Raw genomic sequence first — 16,785 nt, forward strand, 5'->3', positions numbered from 1 at the left:
TGTTGGATAGTTAGAACAACTTGATGAGTTAACCAAGAAATTGACAAGTACCTCCTAGTGGTTCAGCTGTAAACCAACTTATCCCTTTTCACTCACCTTCCGAATCAACACCTGCCAACGCTCATCTTCTTACACAGGCCTCAGCCCATGAACTAGATGTACTGGAACATCTCAATTCAACACGGGCCTCCACCCCTTCCTCCTCACGAACCCCTCAACACCCTCGTCCCTCAAAACCTCATCCCCCCTTCGTCCCGTCACAACGCTCCTCTCAACGTCAGGACCTCGAACGTAGAACGGAAACCTCAGCCTCCCGCTCTCATCGACCTGGTCTCTCTTTCTGCTGCCACCTTGTTCGTTCTCTTGACCATTAACATCACCACCACCATCACGGTCCCTCAGAACCCAAACCCTCTTCCCCCAAATACTCCTCCTCTCAAACCCGCACGCCTCCCGATCAAGCGAAAGGTACCATCGCCGCTGGTACACGCTCCCGACGCTATTCTCCGCGCCCCGATACGCGTTCGTCCTCCTCACGAGCTCGTCCTCCACCTCCCGAATCTCCCTCTCCACAGCTGACAACTTGTTTTCCTCCCCCTCGCCACCATAACCACCACCACCGTGACGGTCACCGCCATCAAGCGGATCGGGAACGACATCCTCATCCCTGTCTTCACCCGACTCACCGTCAGAACCAGTCTCGACAACTTCATTCTTCTTCTTCTTCATCTGCTTCCCACCACCACCCCGCCTCCTCTTCCTCACAGGCCTCCCCATCGCCCTCGCACTCTTCCTCCTCCCCTCCGCGTCCTCCCCCTTGGTCAGCCTCAGATTCAACACATACCCCTCAGGAAGCCGACTCCCATGCAACCTCACCCGAATCTTCCTCTCCGCAAACGCCCTCGCCAACTTGTCCTGCCCCGTCATCCCCCCATCCCCATCATCATCATCCTCCTCATCTTCACCATCATCACCCCCAGAATCAGGATCAACCTCCGGCCCTCCCTTCCCCTTCCTTCTCCCACCCCTCCCCAAAACCTCGTACCACCCACAGTCCCAAATCACCAAACTCCCCGTGCCCCGACTCCCAACCTCAACGGCATGATTCCAAAGACAATGCACCCTCGTCTCCGTCGCATTCCGGTTCAACCTCGTGGAGTTCGCGTCCCCGGGTAACCCGTACATCACCGCCCAGCTGACGCTGCTTGTGGCATTCACCTGCAGCCGGAGGTCGTAGTGCACGCCCGCGATCGGGTGGTCGTGCTGGTGCACCACAAAGTGCGCGCCCCGCCCCGACCCCACGTGCGCGAGGAAGAGGGAGCGCAAGTCGCCGTCGGCGGAGAGGTGCGGCGTGTTGGCAGGGTAAGGGGAGAGGGTATGTCGTGCTAGGTGGGCGAAGAAGTGCGCTGCCGGGTCGGGTTGCGTTGCGACGCCTGATTCTAACGCCGCCGAGAGGTTTGCAGTAGTCTCGCGCTTGATCCTGGACTCGGTTTCGGGATGATGCTCGGGCTCGCGGGATGGTGGGTCCAGTATCACGACCACATCTCGACCCGGCCGGTCGTCAGCTGCAGCATCCCGCACCTCCAACCCATCATCTGGTTTACTCTCCTCTCCCTCTCCGCCATCCTCAGTCTTTGGCCCCGGCACATCAAGCGACCATTCTAAATTTTGCTTCTTGATAAATGGGTTCCCAATGAAACTCGCACTCGGCAGTCGTTTCGATGCCATAGTCCCCTGCCTGCCTGATTCAAAATGACAAGCTATTGAATAGGTCGGTATTCGCCACCGCCGGAAAAGAACGAAATCACAATCTTGTCAAGTGAATGAATGGGGGGTCAAAGACCATCAAATCCATTTGCCCAATATTGATGATCAATGACTTTGAAGGGCTTGTTAGATGGCTTACATGATGCTGCCAAAAGCGACAACTACAACCAAAAGTTGGCATGTCGTTGCACGGACCCCACTTGCTTCCGTCAGCACCCCGGTATGCCGATCATGACGGGCCCGGCCCCCGGTCTGCTATCGCCATCTGATGATTCAAACACTCACAAAACCTGCCAGACGAATACCAAGCACATGAATGGGGCACTTCATTCAAATGACTATAGAGATATCGCTACATAGCCCTTGTTATACCCTTACAACGCCTTGCCATGCAAACAAATTCGTTCGCGAGTGCGACCTTCGCGCGAGTTCTCGTTACCTCTAGCCCGACCTTTCAAGGCTGACACCGCCCATCAGAGCTCGCGCTATTCGCTTCATTCCCATGTGTTCCAACTAAGCAACGCTTTTCCCCATGTTTCATTGTACAAGACAAGATTCGAACACTCATACATAAGCCGATATCCTCTACGGCTTCTGTTCCACCAGGGTAGGCGCAATTCGTCTCTTCTTGGGCTCGCTGCCCTCTTCCTTCTCTCCCTCACTTGCCTCACGTTTGGTTCCGCTTGCTGCTGTACCGGCAGTCGATGCAGCCGGGGTCGGGTTTGTGGCAGCGTTGGTCCTCGGCGTCTCTGGCGGCGTGGTGATGGGGACGCCTGTGACCTTGGTGGAGTTGGCGACAGCAATGCCAGGCACGCTGCCCACAATCAATGATGGGTTCGTCACCACATTCGATGACTGAGTCGCCACGGATGAAGTAGAGTTCGATCGAGCGGGCGACTGAGGTCGCTGGCTGACAAACCCAGCGGGTGGCGGCGACGGAGCGGTAAAAGAGCTCGCCGAGTTTCGGTGATGGTGACCCGAGCCATTTGGAAATGGAGACGGAGGGGCGAATGCTGAGCTTGGAGCAGGGACCGGAGTCGTTTGATTCGACGATGTCGCTCCTGTACTTCCAGCAGTTGGATTCTTGGCAGTAGGCAGGTCTCCTTGATAGATCTGGCCCAGCTCACCAGGTGAGAAAGACAAGGTCGAACAGAATCCGTCAGAGGATGAAACCAAAAGAGTGAGACCATCGCTTGACCTTTTGCGTATCGTTAGCCTTGTTGTGTCAACTTAGGGTGCAGCAAAGAATACTTACCAAGCTAGATCAGTGAATGTCGCACAGTGAAGATTGCTGACTATGCAGATAGGTGTCTGCTGCTGAGAATCATAAAGAAGGACGGCGTCTTGAGTCGCCACAGCGTATATCATTCTGTAAGGCAGGGCAAAGGCCGCCTTGGGGCCAGGCGTAGAAGCGCTAGGTTCGGCCTTGCTCGGTGTAGAACCGGACTCTGGGACCGAGGTTGGCGGTGGAGGCGGGTCCATGACCGAAGTAGAAGTCACCGGCTTCGAGACCGGTTCAGGCAGTGCCGGGATGGGATCTTCAGAGGATGACGTATCGATGGTGATATGCTTGGTGACAGGAGGCGATGTTCGCAACGAGTAAAAGATGGGTGAGCACTTGACCACAACAGAAGGCTTCTTGTGACCAGGCAAGTGCGCAATTGGCGCCTTATTGATGCCACCTCTCGTGTAAATGTAGACGGTATTGGTGACCTCAAATGTGGGCTTCGCATTTCCTTCTGAGCTGTGTTGAGTTTGGTACTGGCCAGCTGGAGTAAGCAGAAGACTGCCATCTGGAGTGAAGGTCAAGCGTCGGAAAAAGGACGAGAGCGTCTCGTTAGCATAGAGTGTCGAGTTCTTCATACCAAGGCCACCGGATGGGTGAGGCTTTGGCGATGGCTCCATGGACATTACAGCCGGGAGCGGCATTGACGGAGCCGGAGAAGGCGATCGTCTAGACGAAAATGACGATCTCCTGCTATGGCTAATCACACTGGGCGGGTTCATCGGTAATGCGATTGAGGTGGGAGTTCCGGGGGCGGAGGGCACCGGGGATCCAATGGCCTGTTCGACAGTAAGGTGGGTCCTCATGCCAAAGTCAGGAGGCGCAGGGCTGCTGGAGGATATGCGGCGTGGCGGCAAGTCACTCTTGTTATGGCTCGCAATCTTAGAGGGCTTGTCGTCGTGGTTGCCGCTCAGTGTATGCTGTCCATCCTTTGTTTTCAAGGAATAGATGTGGACGGATCGATCGGAGGACTGGGTTGCGATGTACTCGTTCAAAGGATCCCATGCGACACCTTGAACATAATGGCTATGCTCAGCAATCTGGCGCACAAGGGTACCTGTCCTTGTTAGATATGAGTGTGGAATACGCCATCGTCAGCGGGGAAACGTACCAGAGCTAGCATTGTAGATTCGAGCGATATTGTCCATGCTTCCAATGATGAAGTAGGAGCTATCAGGAGACCAGGCAAGGTCGTAAATCTCGGATCCGCTAGATCGACACATGTGCTTGGTTCTCCACGTCTCCTTATCCTCGAGGCCCTCGTTGCCAAAGGCAGGGCCGCTGTGTTCGGACATGACCCATATGATGACATTGCCGTCGTCGCCGGCGGAAGCGAGTATCTCACCTGCGCAAGGAGGAAGAAAAATCAGCGAAATGCAGGATACAGCGTCCGGAGTTGGCTTCTTACCTTTGGGTGCCCATCGAACGACATTGACTGCCTGTGTATGCTTGCTCAAGGTTGACAAGTAGTCGACCTTTCGATCTTCTCCATCGCTGTCTACCTTCCAGAGCTGGTGTCTGTGTTAGCATCGCAGCGCAGGGTCACGCGTGGGACCAGATGGCATGCTCGCCAGTTCAGGCTTCTGACGTACTCTCACGTTATTATCTCCTCCAGCCGTAGCTAGTCGACCCTTGCCGTGAGGCTCGAAATGGGCCGAGTAGACTGGGGCATTCTGGTCATGCCAATTGATGATAAGCGGCGTGCTCTTCATCGTGACTGAGTGTGTATACGGCCGTCTCGAGACATGTGCGGGATCGTGGGAGGTCGTGGACGGGTTGAGTTTGGTGGTGATGGCGCTCGTACGATGGGGAATTTGGCGGATGGATTACGGGCCGTGCTGAATGTTGTCGAGGAGAGCTTATCGGGGGAGTAAAAATCCGATGGTCGACTCGAGTCGGGAAGCTTCGTGCAGCGTTCGCGGTGGGATGAGGTTGGATGAGGGGCGGGTAGGCTGAGGAGGTCGAGCTTCTCCTTAGCTCGGCAACAACAGCTCGGGAGATTGGTCGATGGGCAACAGCTCCTTTGCAGCAGCGTCGATTCGCAGCTGCTTAGCGGCAAACCTCAATAGGCGGGTTGGATTTGGGGGTGGGAGGGGTTGGGTTGACAGGAGCTTTAGTACCGCGTGGAACGACACATACGAGGTCCCGTGTTTGAAGCGGTATGGATAAAGAGGGAGGATAAAGAAGAAAATAGCGAAAATGGAAAATCAATTAAACTTGGCAGGGAATTGTCACGAGGGCGCAAGAATGGATGAAATGTCGTTCCCGAGCAGGGCAGGGTGGAGTTTGGTGTGGTTTGGTTCGGCGTGCAGGAGCTCAGACGGCTCCAACGCACGCGCTGTTGCAGGGACAAGAAGGAGCTGGGCTTCCCAGGGCACCCATTGATTGTTACCGTACCTTAGGTTCCATGGTGCCAGTCGCGGGCTTGTCCGCCTGTACGGATACCAGGCTGGTGTTTTCCACCGCAAAACCTCCCCAAAGTTTGACGGTACCTTGGGTGGTGTGGCAGGTTCTCCAGCCGCTACAGCAACCAGACACACAGAGCCTGTCGCAACTGCAGCGCCCAGCATCGGCATCATTTTAGCTTACCCATCCAAGGCGGGCTCTGCACTTCGAGAAAATCGGGGAGAGCAGCCGTGAGCAGGGAAACGGCAGGGAAGCTGCTCGCCATAAGGCGCCCAGGCCGTGTGTCTAGCCAATCAGACAGCTCCGTCAGAGAAAGCCTTTGAGGGAGCAATCCACTGTCTGGCTCATCCAGCCTCGTCTGATTGGCTACAGCCGTTTCCCAAGATGCTTTCGACTGGGTCCTGTCCTTGGAGTCTGAACTGAACTTGAATCCTTTCTTCTTCTGCTTTCCATTTCTGCTTGGTATTTCAGCGCAAAGGATTGCGTTCCGAGCAAACAGTAGTCGCAAATTGGGCACAATTAACTCAGGCTGCCACCTCAGCCTTTCAACTTTCAGTACCACCGTGAACTAGCCGTATCTCATCACCAGACCCGTCACTCAGGGCGCAACCTCAGCTTATCGCATGCGTTTCTGCTCGTTCTGATTGGCTGGAGTCGTATGCACTGCAAGGTGTTGGGATGGGAGGATCGACGCACTCGTGGGCGGGTTTGAGGCAGTCGGCGCAACACCTCGAAACGAAGGGACTTTTCGCCCAGATTCCAAAGGGGATTCTCTGATTCAAGTTTATTTGGGGGCTCGTTGCCACTTTCCCCTGGTGATTGTGCCAGTTCCCTCGGGTTTCAACTTTGTTGCTGCCACCACTCACTCTCACTCTTTCAACTGCCTAACCATCTAATCTCTGAATGAGTTCTGGGTGGAGCAAGTACCCATTGCTCGACAATTGACAATTTTTTTTTTTCAGATGAGAGAGTGAATCTCATCGTACAATGGAAATGCATTACAGTCCCGATCTTGCCCCTAGGTACCTTGTCATCCTCCATAGCTCCCTACTTGAATATCGGTCTCCCAACATGCCGAGTGAGATATCTGCGCACCATTACTCCCTCCGTACACATAGGGCTGAAGTGCCTCCGCCAATGAATGCACGGCTAATGCCAATTGCTCATTGGGAATTTCCACTTTGTCTCCATCTTTGAACCCATGGAACTCTTGAGCACATCGCTTGGGCCCTGTTCCAAAAGACCTCCCTTCTAGAAGCACGCGTTATATCAGTCTTAATCACAACTATTGGTACGCTGAGAGGCTGCACTCGGCATCGCTTTTTTCCAGGGACGCATTTGCTCGATGCCTCCAACTCATCGTGAACTCCTTCCTCTCTTTACCCCCAAATTCAAGAAAGACTACTGGTACTCTGTAGTCTGCATGGTGCAGCCCCGACGACCCGGTCCACAACATAGGCTACCTACCATACCCGATTTTCAGCCCTGTTTCGTTGGCGTCGGTTGCAACGGTAAGGAAAACCATCATAGTGAGTGTCGCAGCCAGAAGAGAAGTTTGTCAGATTAGCAATGGCTTGCAAATTTCGGTCGGTTTCAACTATTGAGCATGAGAAGGGGAACATCCAATGCCCAGTCATCCATCTGAGCACAATCTCAGCACAGTCATACCTAACCGTCGGGAGAGCGTTCGTCCGTTTGAGTCAACCCATGACGGAACAACTCGTTTTCTCTCTGCCTCACAATGTAATCACTACAGTGCTACTACCTTAGTCCGTACACCACCATCAAACGCAGGCAGCTACCATTAACTAACAGAAAGAGCCAACAAAATTTGCATCATTAACAACCCGCCGCCGCCTGACATCGCCAAGAAAATCTGCAACGGCGTCGGCGGTGAGCAGTAGGTGATGCAAGCACCGCAGGCTTCAAAGTCGCCGGGCGACATCCAATCGCAGACTTTTAATTAATGAACAGGATGGGAGCGTCCATATCGAAGCGCGGCTGTTACACTGCGCCGGCATTCGCTCGCATGTAAGGTATGCAGTGGATGTTGGATAGTTTTCTTTGGGATAAGCCACACGTTGCCTTGTTTTCTCTGGCCGACAGGACTCACTCGCCCGACGATGTGTGAGGCGTGACACACACCGCAAAGAAATTGGCCCGGTCTGATGTCACACTAAAAGAACATTTCCGTTTCGAAACGTGGAATCGACCCGGTGTCTGATGTTACGCATCTCACGTCTGTCTCGCAGTTTTACGGCCTGTTCCCACCTAGCCCACATGCCGAACGGTGTCGCAGGCGCAACACCATGAGTCGGATCAGATTGACACCCAGTATTCATATTTGAGGAATAACAGATGAAATGACAATAAGAAGAACTACTTTGGCGACGGCGACGGGCGACGTGTCGTCGGCTGCCAGATCCAACACAGGCAAAAGCCCCGGTGCGGGGAGGGGATGGCATGGCAGCCTTGGCAAGGCAGCAAAGTCCCCGAGTAGCCGCGTCTTCTTCCAACGTCACTCCATCATCTTGGGCAAAGGTAGAGTGAGGTACCGAACAGCCAGAAGCCCGGGATTGGAATTAATCGAGATGGGAAGGTCCTGATTGATACTTGCTGATAAAGAAGAGCCCACGGGATCGAAAAAAGATGAGAGATTGGCACGTGGCGTCGTATTCTGCGGCACAGTACTTTGTTTCTCATCTCTTTTTCAGCGACCCTTGATGCAGTCAGCACCTTGCGGTGTCGTATGGAAATCTTGCGGCGAGAGAATAAGGACAAGAAAGAAATGTGATAAGAATGAGGTGCATATGTGAGGTAGATAGCAGGGCGGTAACGGAAGCCGAAGCGCAGGTAAGCGAGATGGTGTGTCAGCGGCTGCCTGGACTTTGAGACCTCCTTCTCCTTGACTTCTAAGGCAGGTTCGAGGGTTAGGTGAGTACGTTCGTCGATAGAATGAGGAAGAACGAAACCCCGAACAACAACCCATGCTTTTCAATTATGCGTCATTGTTTCTGCGTTCGCAATATACACAGACAAAGGAGGTGGTCTCATATCTCTATCCGCCCAAAGACTCACGGGGAAACTTCCTGCAGCCGCCATGGACCAGACCAATCTCAGGACTCGGAAGTGACGACAAATCTCTAAACGTCGAGTTGCAAGTCGCAAACACGCTAGCTGGACGAGTGACAGAAGCAGAAGCAGAGGACAGGAGCAGTCAGCATTTAGCGGACGGCAGGAATGGAAGCGGGAAGCGGGAAAAACGGTTCCCATCACACGACTGCCCCGATGATGGGACTCGAGACTATGAGGTGGAGAATCCCAATTGGCAATTGGCAACTGGCAAAAACCATTTGGGGCCCGGCGTGGCTGGCTGGCGGCGGGGACCCACATCCCATGATTTGCTAGTCTGACCGCCCTTCCCAAAAATCCCCATCATCCATGACCGAAATCCTGCGGCGCAGTCCCGCCCATGCAAATTAGAGCCTCCCAGACTCCCACCACCTGGCACCCGCGCGCCCCCCTCTCTCCAAACTCTCCTTCCTAATTCAGCATTATGACTAGACTTTGTGAGTTTTTGAGATTACGGATACCAAGTCTCGGATTCAGCTTTGAGTCTCGACGAGAGGAACCGGCTGGCCGGCAGGCAAGGTAGCAGGCGGGGATGCAGGCGCAGCTTCTTTGTGATTTGAGAATCGAGATCAATGATGGATGACGAATCAGACGAGTTTGGCATCGTTCCCGACCGGCTGGGACAAGGCACAAAACGTCGTACGAATAGGTGCGGTATGCGCCATCCATCCTACGTACTCTGCGCCCAGGCAATTGGAAGAGAAAAGCAGACAATGGTCAACGAATTCGACCCTCTCTCTTTCTCGATTGACGGCAGAATACGGGGTTCGTGCCAGGATAGCAACCCAGCGAGGCGGAAGCGTATGGGGGTCTTCTAGGCACGCAAAAGGTTGGCTCGCCGTTCGCCGAGGAAGAGAGCAGCTGCAACTTTTTGCGCAGGCATGCGCATCAGGCCATGTTAGTGCAGGATGACTGCATTGGGGCTAATGCACTAACAAGGAACGTCAACCGCGAGGCTCACCCTCTTCTGTTTAGATTGGTACGAGTATCCGCCTCTTCTTCCCTTCTGTTTCTCTACCTGTATTGTTGCGCCTTTCGTGCGTGAAATAGGTACTTTGGTCAATCAGTCAGTCTCTCATTCACCTGCCAGCCCCCGGCAAGGAAGAGCAAGCACAAATTCATGATGTGCTACACTAGGCCACCCACCCCAGGCCGCCGTATCAGCACCCAGGGTCCACGAGAGGAACTTCTGCCAAGTTGAAACTCCACACCTGAGCCGCCCGCCACCCCTCCCTCTGGCATCGCTTGGATTTTTTTTTTCTCAATTGAATTGATCTGCCAGACTACCACTGTACCACATTGGCACCATCTGCCTTGTCCCTTGTCTCCCTCCTTCCCGCCGATGAGTCAAACGGCGAAACGGCGTCGTCGGCCAACCACCGCGCCCGTAGCCGGCAGGGTGGGGGGGAAAGGCCCTCGACTCTTGACAAGGTGACATGGTTCATGGATTCAAGAGCAGTTACGGTGGCAGGCCGCGGGTGCCATACATCAATTTTCGTATACTCAAAAGGGCGGGTTTGACATTTGAGAGAGGAGCTAAAGTGTTCCGTCGGCTACGTCTGCCAGCGAACAATAACTTAGTTGTCGCTCTCTCTGATGCTTTGAGATATGTCATCGTTGCCATCATCGTCGTCGACGTTGGCTGCCTAGGGCCCGGCTAGGCGACAGCGCCATGCCCGCGTCTGACGCATGTCGGATAATCTGCAAAGACGCGGCAGAGTGATGCAGGTCGAGGTACTGCGCAGTAGGGTTGAGGCAGGTCAGGGATGGGGACGTCACGATGCGGATGGCGAGATCAGAGTTGGGTTCCCGAGTGCATCGCAAAGTGGGGGGTTCGAGAAGGGGTGTTGTCGAACTGTCAAGACCGCGAAGCACCATTTGTGTGGTGAATTGGGGATGTGAAGATGGGGTGTTGGCAAGATCCGTTGGAATCCCAGTGCACGGCGCACCAACCAGCTTGATCCCAGCCAGCCAAAAAGGCGGCATTGCAGGGGGGATGGGGGATGCGCGCGCACGCCGCACGCCGTCGCCGCCAACTCCCCGGGGTGTGTCATGGTGTGCGGTGTGTCCACCTGAACTGAGTCTTGTCTTTCCGGATCCCTAGATCGAAAAAAATGCAAACTGCGAATTGCAAAATGCGGCACGCTATCTTGGTTCAGTGGCCAATGGCATCAGCCGCTTGCAACCGGGCAGGCAGCATCGGGGGGCGTGCGAGGTTGTCTGGGGGTGAAGCCGTAAGCTTCATGAGAAAATGCCTACCAGGTAATTATCCGTCAGGTTAGGTGAGAGGTACGGTAAGGTAGGTAGAATGAATTGGATGGGTAAGCAAGACGCGGAACCAGAAGCGGCTCCTCTTTCCTCTCCTCGACCTTGCCAATTGATCGAACAATACCTTGCCTACCAGGGCAGTGGTTATTACATGCCTTATTACTCAACAATTGTAGACTTCTCTCCCCCCCTTTCATCATTTTTTCTTCTTAAATCCTGAGGCTTCCGCTTTTCTGGCGTCCGTTCAATCTTGGCTTCCCCCGTTCCGCCGTTCTTCCCCCTTCCCTTTGGCCCCCCATTTTCCCCCGCCGTTCTCCGTCCCCCGCGTGTCTCCAATTCCCAAGCTGCCGTACCGCACCGCACCGAAAACCCGTGCATGGTCGAAGAGGCGCGCAGAGACCAGCGACACCGTCAGCGACGTCAGCGAAACGAAGCTTTGAGACCGCATCACCCCCACCGGCTCCGTATCGGCGCCCACTAAGCCGAACCACGCAATCTTCTTCGTTTCCTCAGTGTTTCCTTTGCGCAATCGCAATCCATTCTTCCGACGAAGGAAAAGCCCATCCTTCCCCCGGCTTTTCCCACCCAGACAAGTCGCTGAAACCTGTGACTAGCGCAAACAACCTGCGTTTCTTCGAGCCCCGGCCCGCCATCCGAATTGGAGAAGCCGAAAGCAGAATTGCCCCGACGTCAGCACTTTTTTTTTTGTTTTAGCGGTGTCGAGTACCTTACTCGAGGTACCCGATTTGGACTTCAAAGGAACTGGAGAGTCCTTGCCGACTTTGAACTGCAGTCTCCAGAAGGCAGCAGCTTACCAACCAACTTGGGCCTCATTGTGGATCTCCCGACCGGCTCTTCGCGCCGTTTTTTTTCTTAAAGCCGCCACACCAACGAAGGTGCATCGCATCGTAAGCTCCCGCTTGCAACCCGGTTCATTTTCCCAAACGTCAACTGCGGTCAATTTTCAACCTCGGAATTCGACCAGCGAAGATAAGTCATTCAGACTTTTCGCCCATCCTTTGGTGCCATCATGCAAGATGAATCACTCTTGTTCATAGAGGTCGGAGCTGCTTTGGGCGTAATCGCTCTTACTTCGGTTCCGGCCCTCACAGGACTCGTCCAACAACTTCGATCCCGCAAACCCAAGGACCACTTCTACGAAGACAAGGACGGAAAAGCCACGGCCGAGTCATCTGCCGCCTTTTCCAACCGCTGGCCCAAGACCTTCATCTTCTTATTCGCCTTCCTGGGTCTGGCCGTCTCCTTGGCAAACTCCATTTTGGCGACGCTCTCACTTCACACCGGTAACTATGACAATTTATTCATTGCAGAATGGCTTTCAACTGGTATTTCGGTAGGCAAACTCTCTCCTCGCGAAACCTCCTTTGGTTGAATGCTGACATGGATCAGATTCTTTTAGCCTTCCAAGCCGTGGCCATCGCTGCTTCAAATGACTCCGTCCAGGCCTACAGCCTCGGCTTGTGGCTCTGGCTTTCCGGTTTGATCTTTGCTGGCATCCAGATCTTGCAGGACACCAAGGTGTTTGATGAGCTTCTGTCCAACAACCCCGTTTCCTTCGGCCTCAAACTTGCGAACCTGGTCCTCACTCTGGGTCTCATTGTGACGAGCGTCACTCTGCCCAGGAGACCGGATGTCTACTTCGAGAACAGAATTGTCGACCGCCTTAGGACGGTCCCTGCCTACAGCCGCTTCACCTGGGGCTGGTGCAGCGGAATCATCGACCTGGCTACCAAGAAGAAGGATCTTGATGCGTCTGACCTGCCTAAGCCGGACCACTGGACCCGTTCTGAAGACTCGGCTGCGTCGTGGAAGTCGTACAACTTCAAGCCCGATTCCAGCCTGTGGTGGTCCATCATTTGGGCCTACCGCGTGCCTCTATTCGTCCAATGGTCCATTGCTATTTCCAAGGCCTTCTTGAGTCTTGCCCCGTCATGGATCACGCTACAAATCCTTGAGACCCTTCAACGTAGAAAGCCTGGCGAAGACCTCCCTGCCGATATCTGGATCTTGGTCTTTTGGCTTGGTCTGGTTATTCTGGCTGATGCCTGGGTTGAGGCGACCATGTTCTGGCTGTCTTGGGCCGAGCTCTGCATTCCCCTCAGAGGCGCTCTCTCTGCCCTCATCTTTGAGAAGTCGATGCGCAGGAAGAACGTCAAGGCGGCCTCCAAGCAGGAAGCCGAAGAGAAGGAGGACGATGCTAAGCCAAAGGATGACAAGAAAAAGAAAGCTGATGAAGAAGAGGCCGAAGACGACAACGTGCTCAAGTCGAAGCAAGCCATCATCAATTTGATTGGCGTCGACGCCAAACGCATTTCCGATTTCGCCGCCTTCCAATTCCTCTTCCCATCCAGCGCTGCCAAGCTCCTCGTCGCCATCTGGTTCCTCGTTTACTTGCTTGGCTGGGGACCCCTCGGTGCCGGGTTGCTCGCGTGGGCCATCCTTCTTCCCATCAACTTCTCGTACGCCAAGGTGTACTCCAAGGCTCAGGATAAGCTCATGAAGATTCGTGATCAAAAGCTGGCCGTCGTCAACGAGGCCCTCGTAGGCATGCGCCAAATCAAGTTTTCCGCGCTCGAGCCTCAGTGGGAGAAGCGCATCCTGGCCATGCGAGAGAAGGAACTCGGTGCCCTGTGGCAGGTTTTCAAGGGTGACACCGTCCTCTTTGGCATGTGGATCACCAGCCCCATTGCCCTGGCCGCCGTTTCCCTAGCTGTGTATGCATGGCTCAACGGTACCTTGATCCCATCTGTTGCCTTTGTCAGTATCGGTGTTTTCAAGAACCTCGAGGTTACTCTCGCCGTCCTTCCCGAGCTCATTACCGATGTCATCGATGCCAATATCTCTGTCAAGAGAATGCAGGACTACCTGAACGGGCCTGAGAAGACCAAGACTGTGACCGAGGGATCTGATGTTGCCTTTGAGAACGCCACTATCGCGTGGCCTGTCGACGACGAGACTAAAGACGAGGACAGGTTCATCCTTCGCAACGTCGATGTCACTTTCCCCGCTGGCGAGCTGTCCGTCATCTCTGGCAAGACCGGTACCGGTAAGAGTCTGATGCTGGCTGCCGTCCTTGGCGAGTCAGATCTCTTATCCGGCACAATCTACGCGCCGAAGCCACCCTCGATCAAAGAGAGAAACGACGACAAGGCCAACCGTGGCAACTGGATTATCCCGAGCAGCATTTCATTCGTCGGCCAGATTCCGTGGATCGAGAATGCCACACTCAAGAGCAATATTCTTTTCGGACTCCCCTTCGACGAGGAGAGGTACAACCAAACGATCGAGGCATGCGCCCTGAAGAAGGATTTGGAAATGCTTGCAGACGGTGACAGAACCGAGTTGGGAGCCAACGGTATCAACCTGAGTGGCGGTCAGAAGTGGCGCCTCACCCTCGCCAGAGCCATCTACTCTCGTGCCGGCATTCTTGTCCTCGACGACATTTTCTCCGCTGTTGATGCTCATGTCGGCCGTCACATCTACGAAAAGTGTCTCACTGGCGATCTCTGCCAGGGCCGAACCCGAATCCTCGTTACTCACCACGTCGCTCTCTGCGAGCCCCGGACCAAATTCATCGTTGAGCTAGGTGACGGCACTGTCCAGCACTCCGGCTTCCTGTCCGAGCTGACTGAGGATGGAACGCTCCAGATGATCAAGAGCCACGAGCAGACTTCCCAGGAGATTGCGGATGAGGAGGCCACTGCCGTCAATTCCGAAGAGGCCTCTGATGTTGAGATCCCCGAGGTTGCTGAGCTCAATGGAGATGGCGGTATCTTGAAGAAGGTGCCCTCAAAGGCTGCACGTGCGTTTGTCGAGGACGAGGCTCGCGAAAAGGGCTCCATCAAGAAGCATGTCTACGCTGCGTACTTGAGCCAGAGTGGTGGCTTGCCCTGGTGGGGCTTCGGCTTCCTTCTTTTTGTCATCTATCAATTCGTCGTCATTGGTGAGTCCCCTTTGCGTTGATTCTTTACATACATGTTGCTAATAACTGGACAGGACGGTCATGGTGGCTTCGAATCTGGACTGGAACATCGGAGCAATCCATCAAGACCTTCAGCCAGCAACCGCAACACCAATACGCCTACGCCTTCACCCTTCAGCACAGCGAGCTCCACGTGCCATCCAACGAAACCGTCAGCATCAACATGGACAAGGACACCATGTTCTACCTGGGTATTTATGTCGGTATCTCTGCCTTCTCCGCTATTCTCGGTACAGGCCGTTTCTTCTACTTCTTCGTGATGAGCTACAAGGCCAGTCGCCGCATGTTTGAGGGTATCACCAGAACCGTGCTCCGCACCCCGCTCCGATGGCTCGACACCGTTCCCACCGGCCGCGTGCTCAACCGTTTCACCGCCGATTTCAACGTCATTGACAACAGGCTCGGCATGGATCTCTCTGGCGTCTTTGGCGCCTTCCTCAGCGTCATTGGAATTTGCGTCACCGCCTTCTACGTCTCGCCGCTCATCATCCCCCTGGCCTTTGTCCTGCTTCTCATTGCCGTCTGGATCGCCATGCGCTACCTCGCGGGCGCCAGACCGGCCAAGAGACTGGAGAGCACGACAAAGTCTCCCATCTTTGACCTCTTTGGTTCCACCCTCGTCGGCATGATGACCATTCGCGGTTCCGACAAGGCCCAAACGTACATCGATTCCATGTACTCCCGCCTCGATGACTACGGCATGGCCTCCTGGCACCTGTGGCTCTTCAACCGCTGGATGGGCTGGCGCATGTCGCTCATCGGGGCCATGTTCTCCACCGCCGTCGGCTTCGTCGTCCTTGGCAGCCCCTCGATGGGCGCCGCCCTCGCCGGTTTCACGCTCTCCTTTGCGCTCGAGTTTTCTCAGGCCATCGTCTGGTCTATCCGCCACTACGCCAACATTGAGCTCGACATGAACGCCGCGGAGCGCGTCGTCGAGTACTCGGACCTCAAGACCGAGGACCAGGGCGGCATCGAACCCCCCGCGACATGGCCTACCGAGGGCAAGCTCGAGGTCAAGGACCTCGTTGTGAGCTACGCTGAGGACCTCTCCCCCGTCCTCAAGGGCCTCACCTTCAGCGTCAAGAAGAACGAGCGCATCGGTGTCGTCGGTCGCACCGGAGCCGGCAAGTCCTCCCTCACCCTCGCCCTCTTCCGCTTCCTCGAAGCCCGCTCCGGCAGCATCTTCGTCGACGGCGTCGACATTTCCAAGATCAAGCTCCACGAGCTCCGCTCCCGCCTCGCCATCATCCCCCAAGATCCCGTCCTCTTCTCCGGCTCCGTCCGCTCCAACCTCGACCCCTTTGACAACCAGACCGACGCCGACCTCAAGGACTCGCTCCAGCGCGTGCACCTGGTCGACTCGAACCCTTCTACGCCCGGCGAGCCTTCCTCCAGCGCGGCGCCCTCTGTGAACGACCAGCAAAAGAACGTCAACGTCTTCCGCAACCTAAATTCCCCCATCTCCGAGGGCGGCGGCAACTTGTCGCAGGGCCAGCGCCAGCTCCTCTGCCTCGCGCGCGCCATCGTCTCGCGCCCCAAGGTCATGGTCCTCGACGAGGCGACCTCGGCCGTCGACATGACGACCGACGCGCTGATCCAGCGGTCCATTCGCGAGGAGTTCAACGACTCGACGCTGATTGTCATTGCCCACCGCCTCAGCACGATTGCCGATTTCGACCGCATCTTGGTCCTGAGCGACGGCGCCGTCGCCGAGTACGGGAGCCCGCAGGAGCTGTGGGGTAAGGAGGGCGGTGTGTTTAGGGGTATGTGCGAGGAGAGTGGTGAGAAGGAGAAGTTGAAGAACATCATCTTTTCTTAGATTGCGTGACGCGCGTCTGTTGCGAGGCAGGACTGGAGGGTTGGAAACGCTCTACAGATACTCCAGAATGAGTTGTAGAGATTCAGATGCTTGGTTTTCTTCGTT

The 16,785-nt window shown here is 55.0% G+C and overlaps 6 protein-coding genes across 6 annotated transcripts; 3 read left to right on the plus strand and 3 right to left on the minus strand.

The window, feature by feature from the left end:
- Nucleotides 1–171: 171 nt before the first annotated feature.
- Nucleotides 172–1,728, minus strand: CLUP02_13896 (uncharacterized protein; the record flags this gene model as incomplete). The annotated part of the gene is made up of 1 exon (XM_049292832.1): nt 172–1,728. One exon carries the CDS (start codon nt 1,726–1,728, stop codon nt 172–174), a length of 1,557 nt encoding a protein of 518 aa, XP_049149978.1.
- A 147-nt stretch (nt 1,729–1,875) lies between these two features.
- Nucleotides 1,876–2,105, plus strand: CLUP02_13897 (uncharacterized protein; the record flags this gene model as incomplete). The annotated part of the gene is made up of 2 exons (XM_049292833.1): nt 1,876–2,017; nt 2,065–2,105. The coding sequence occupies 2 exons, from the start codon at nt 1,876–1,878 to the stop codon at nt 2,103–2,105; spliced, it is 183 nt and encodes a 60-aa protein (XP_049149979.1).
- Nucleotides 2,106–2,352: 247 nt separating this feature from the next.
- Nucleotides 2,353–4,863, minus strand: CLUP02_13898 (WD repeat domain-containing protein; the record flags this gene model as incomplete). The annotated part of the gene is made up of 5 exons (XM_049292834.1): nt 2,353–2,965; nt 3,023–4,109; nt 4,164–4,397; nt 4,461–4,563; nt 4,645–4,863. Coding segments are annotated over 5 exons (2,256 nt in total), but the record flags the coding sequence as incomplete, so codon positions are not given.
- Nucleotides 4,864–10,213: 5,350 nt separating this feature from the next.
- On the minus strand, nt 10,214–10,468 carry CLUP02_13899 (uncharacterized protein; the record flags this gene model as incomplete). Its single annotated transcript, XM_049292835.1, has 1 exon — nt 10,214–10,468. The coding sequence occupies one exon, from the start codon at nt 10,466–10,468 to the stop codon at nt 10,214–10,216; it is 255 nt and encodes an 84-aa protein (XP_049149981.1).
- Nucleotides 10,469–10,725: 257 nt separating this feature from the next.
- On the plus strand, nt 10,726–11,852 carry CLUP02_13900 (uncharacterized protein; the record flags this gene model as incomplete). Its single annotated transcript, XM_049292836.1, has 6 exons — nt 10,726–10,798; nt 11,080–11,268; nt 11,300–11,372; nt 11,473–11,547; nt 11,618–11,721; nt 11,755–11,852. The coding sequence occupies 6 exons, from the start codon at nt 10,726–10,728 to the stop codon at nt 11,850–11,852; spliced, it is 612 nt and encodes a 203-aa protein (XP_049149982.1).
- Nucleotides 11,853–11,888: 36 nt separating this feature from the next.
- CLUP02_13901 (ABC transporter) lies at nt 11,889–16,680 on the plus strand (the record flags this gene model as incomplete). The annotated part of the gene is made up of 3 exons (XM_049292837.1): nt 11,889–12,212; nt 12,269–14,822; nt 14,876–16,680. 3 exons carry the CDS (start codon nt 11,889–11,891, stop codon nt 16,678–16,680), a joined length of 4,683 nt encoding a protein of 1,560 aa, XP_049149983.1.
- Between the last annotated feature and the right edge of the window lie 105 nt (nt 16,681–16,785).

This window comes from Colletotrichum lupini, chromosome 7, assembly GCF_023278565.1.
Source record: "Colletotrichum lupini chromosome 7, complete sequence".
Lineage (NCBI taxonomy): Eukaryota > Fungi > Ascomycota > Sordariomycetes > Glomerellales > Glomerellaceae > Colletotrichum > Colletotrichum lupini.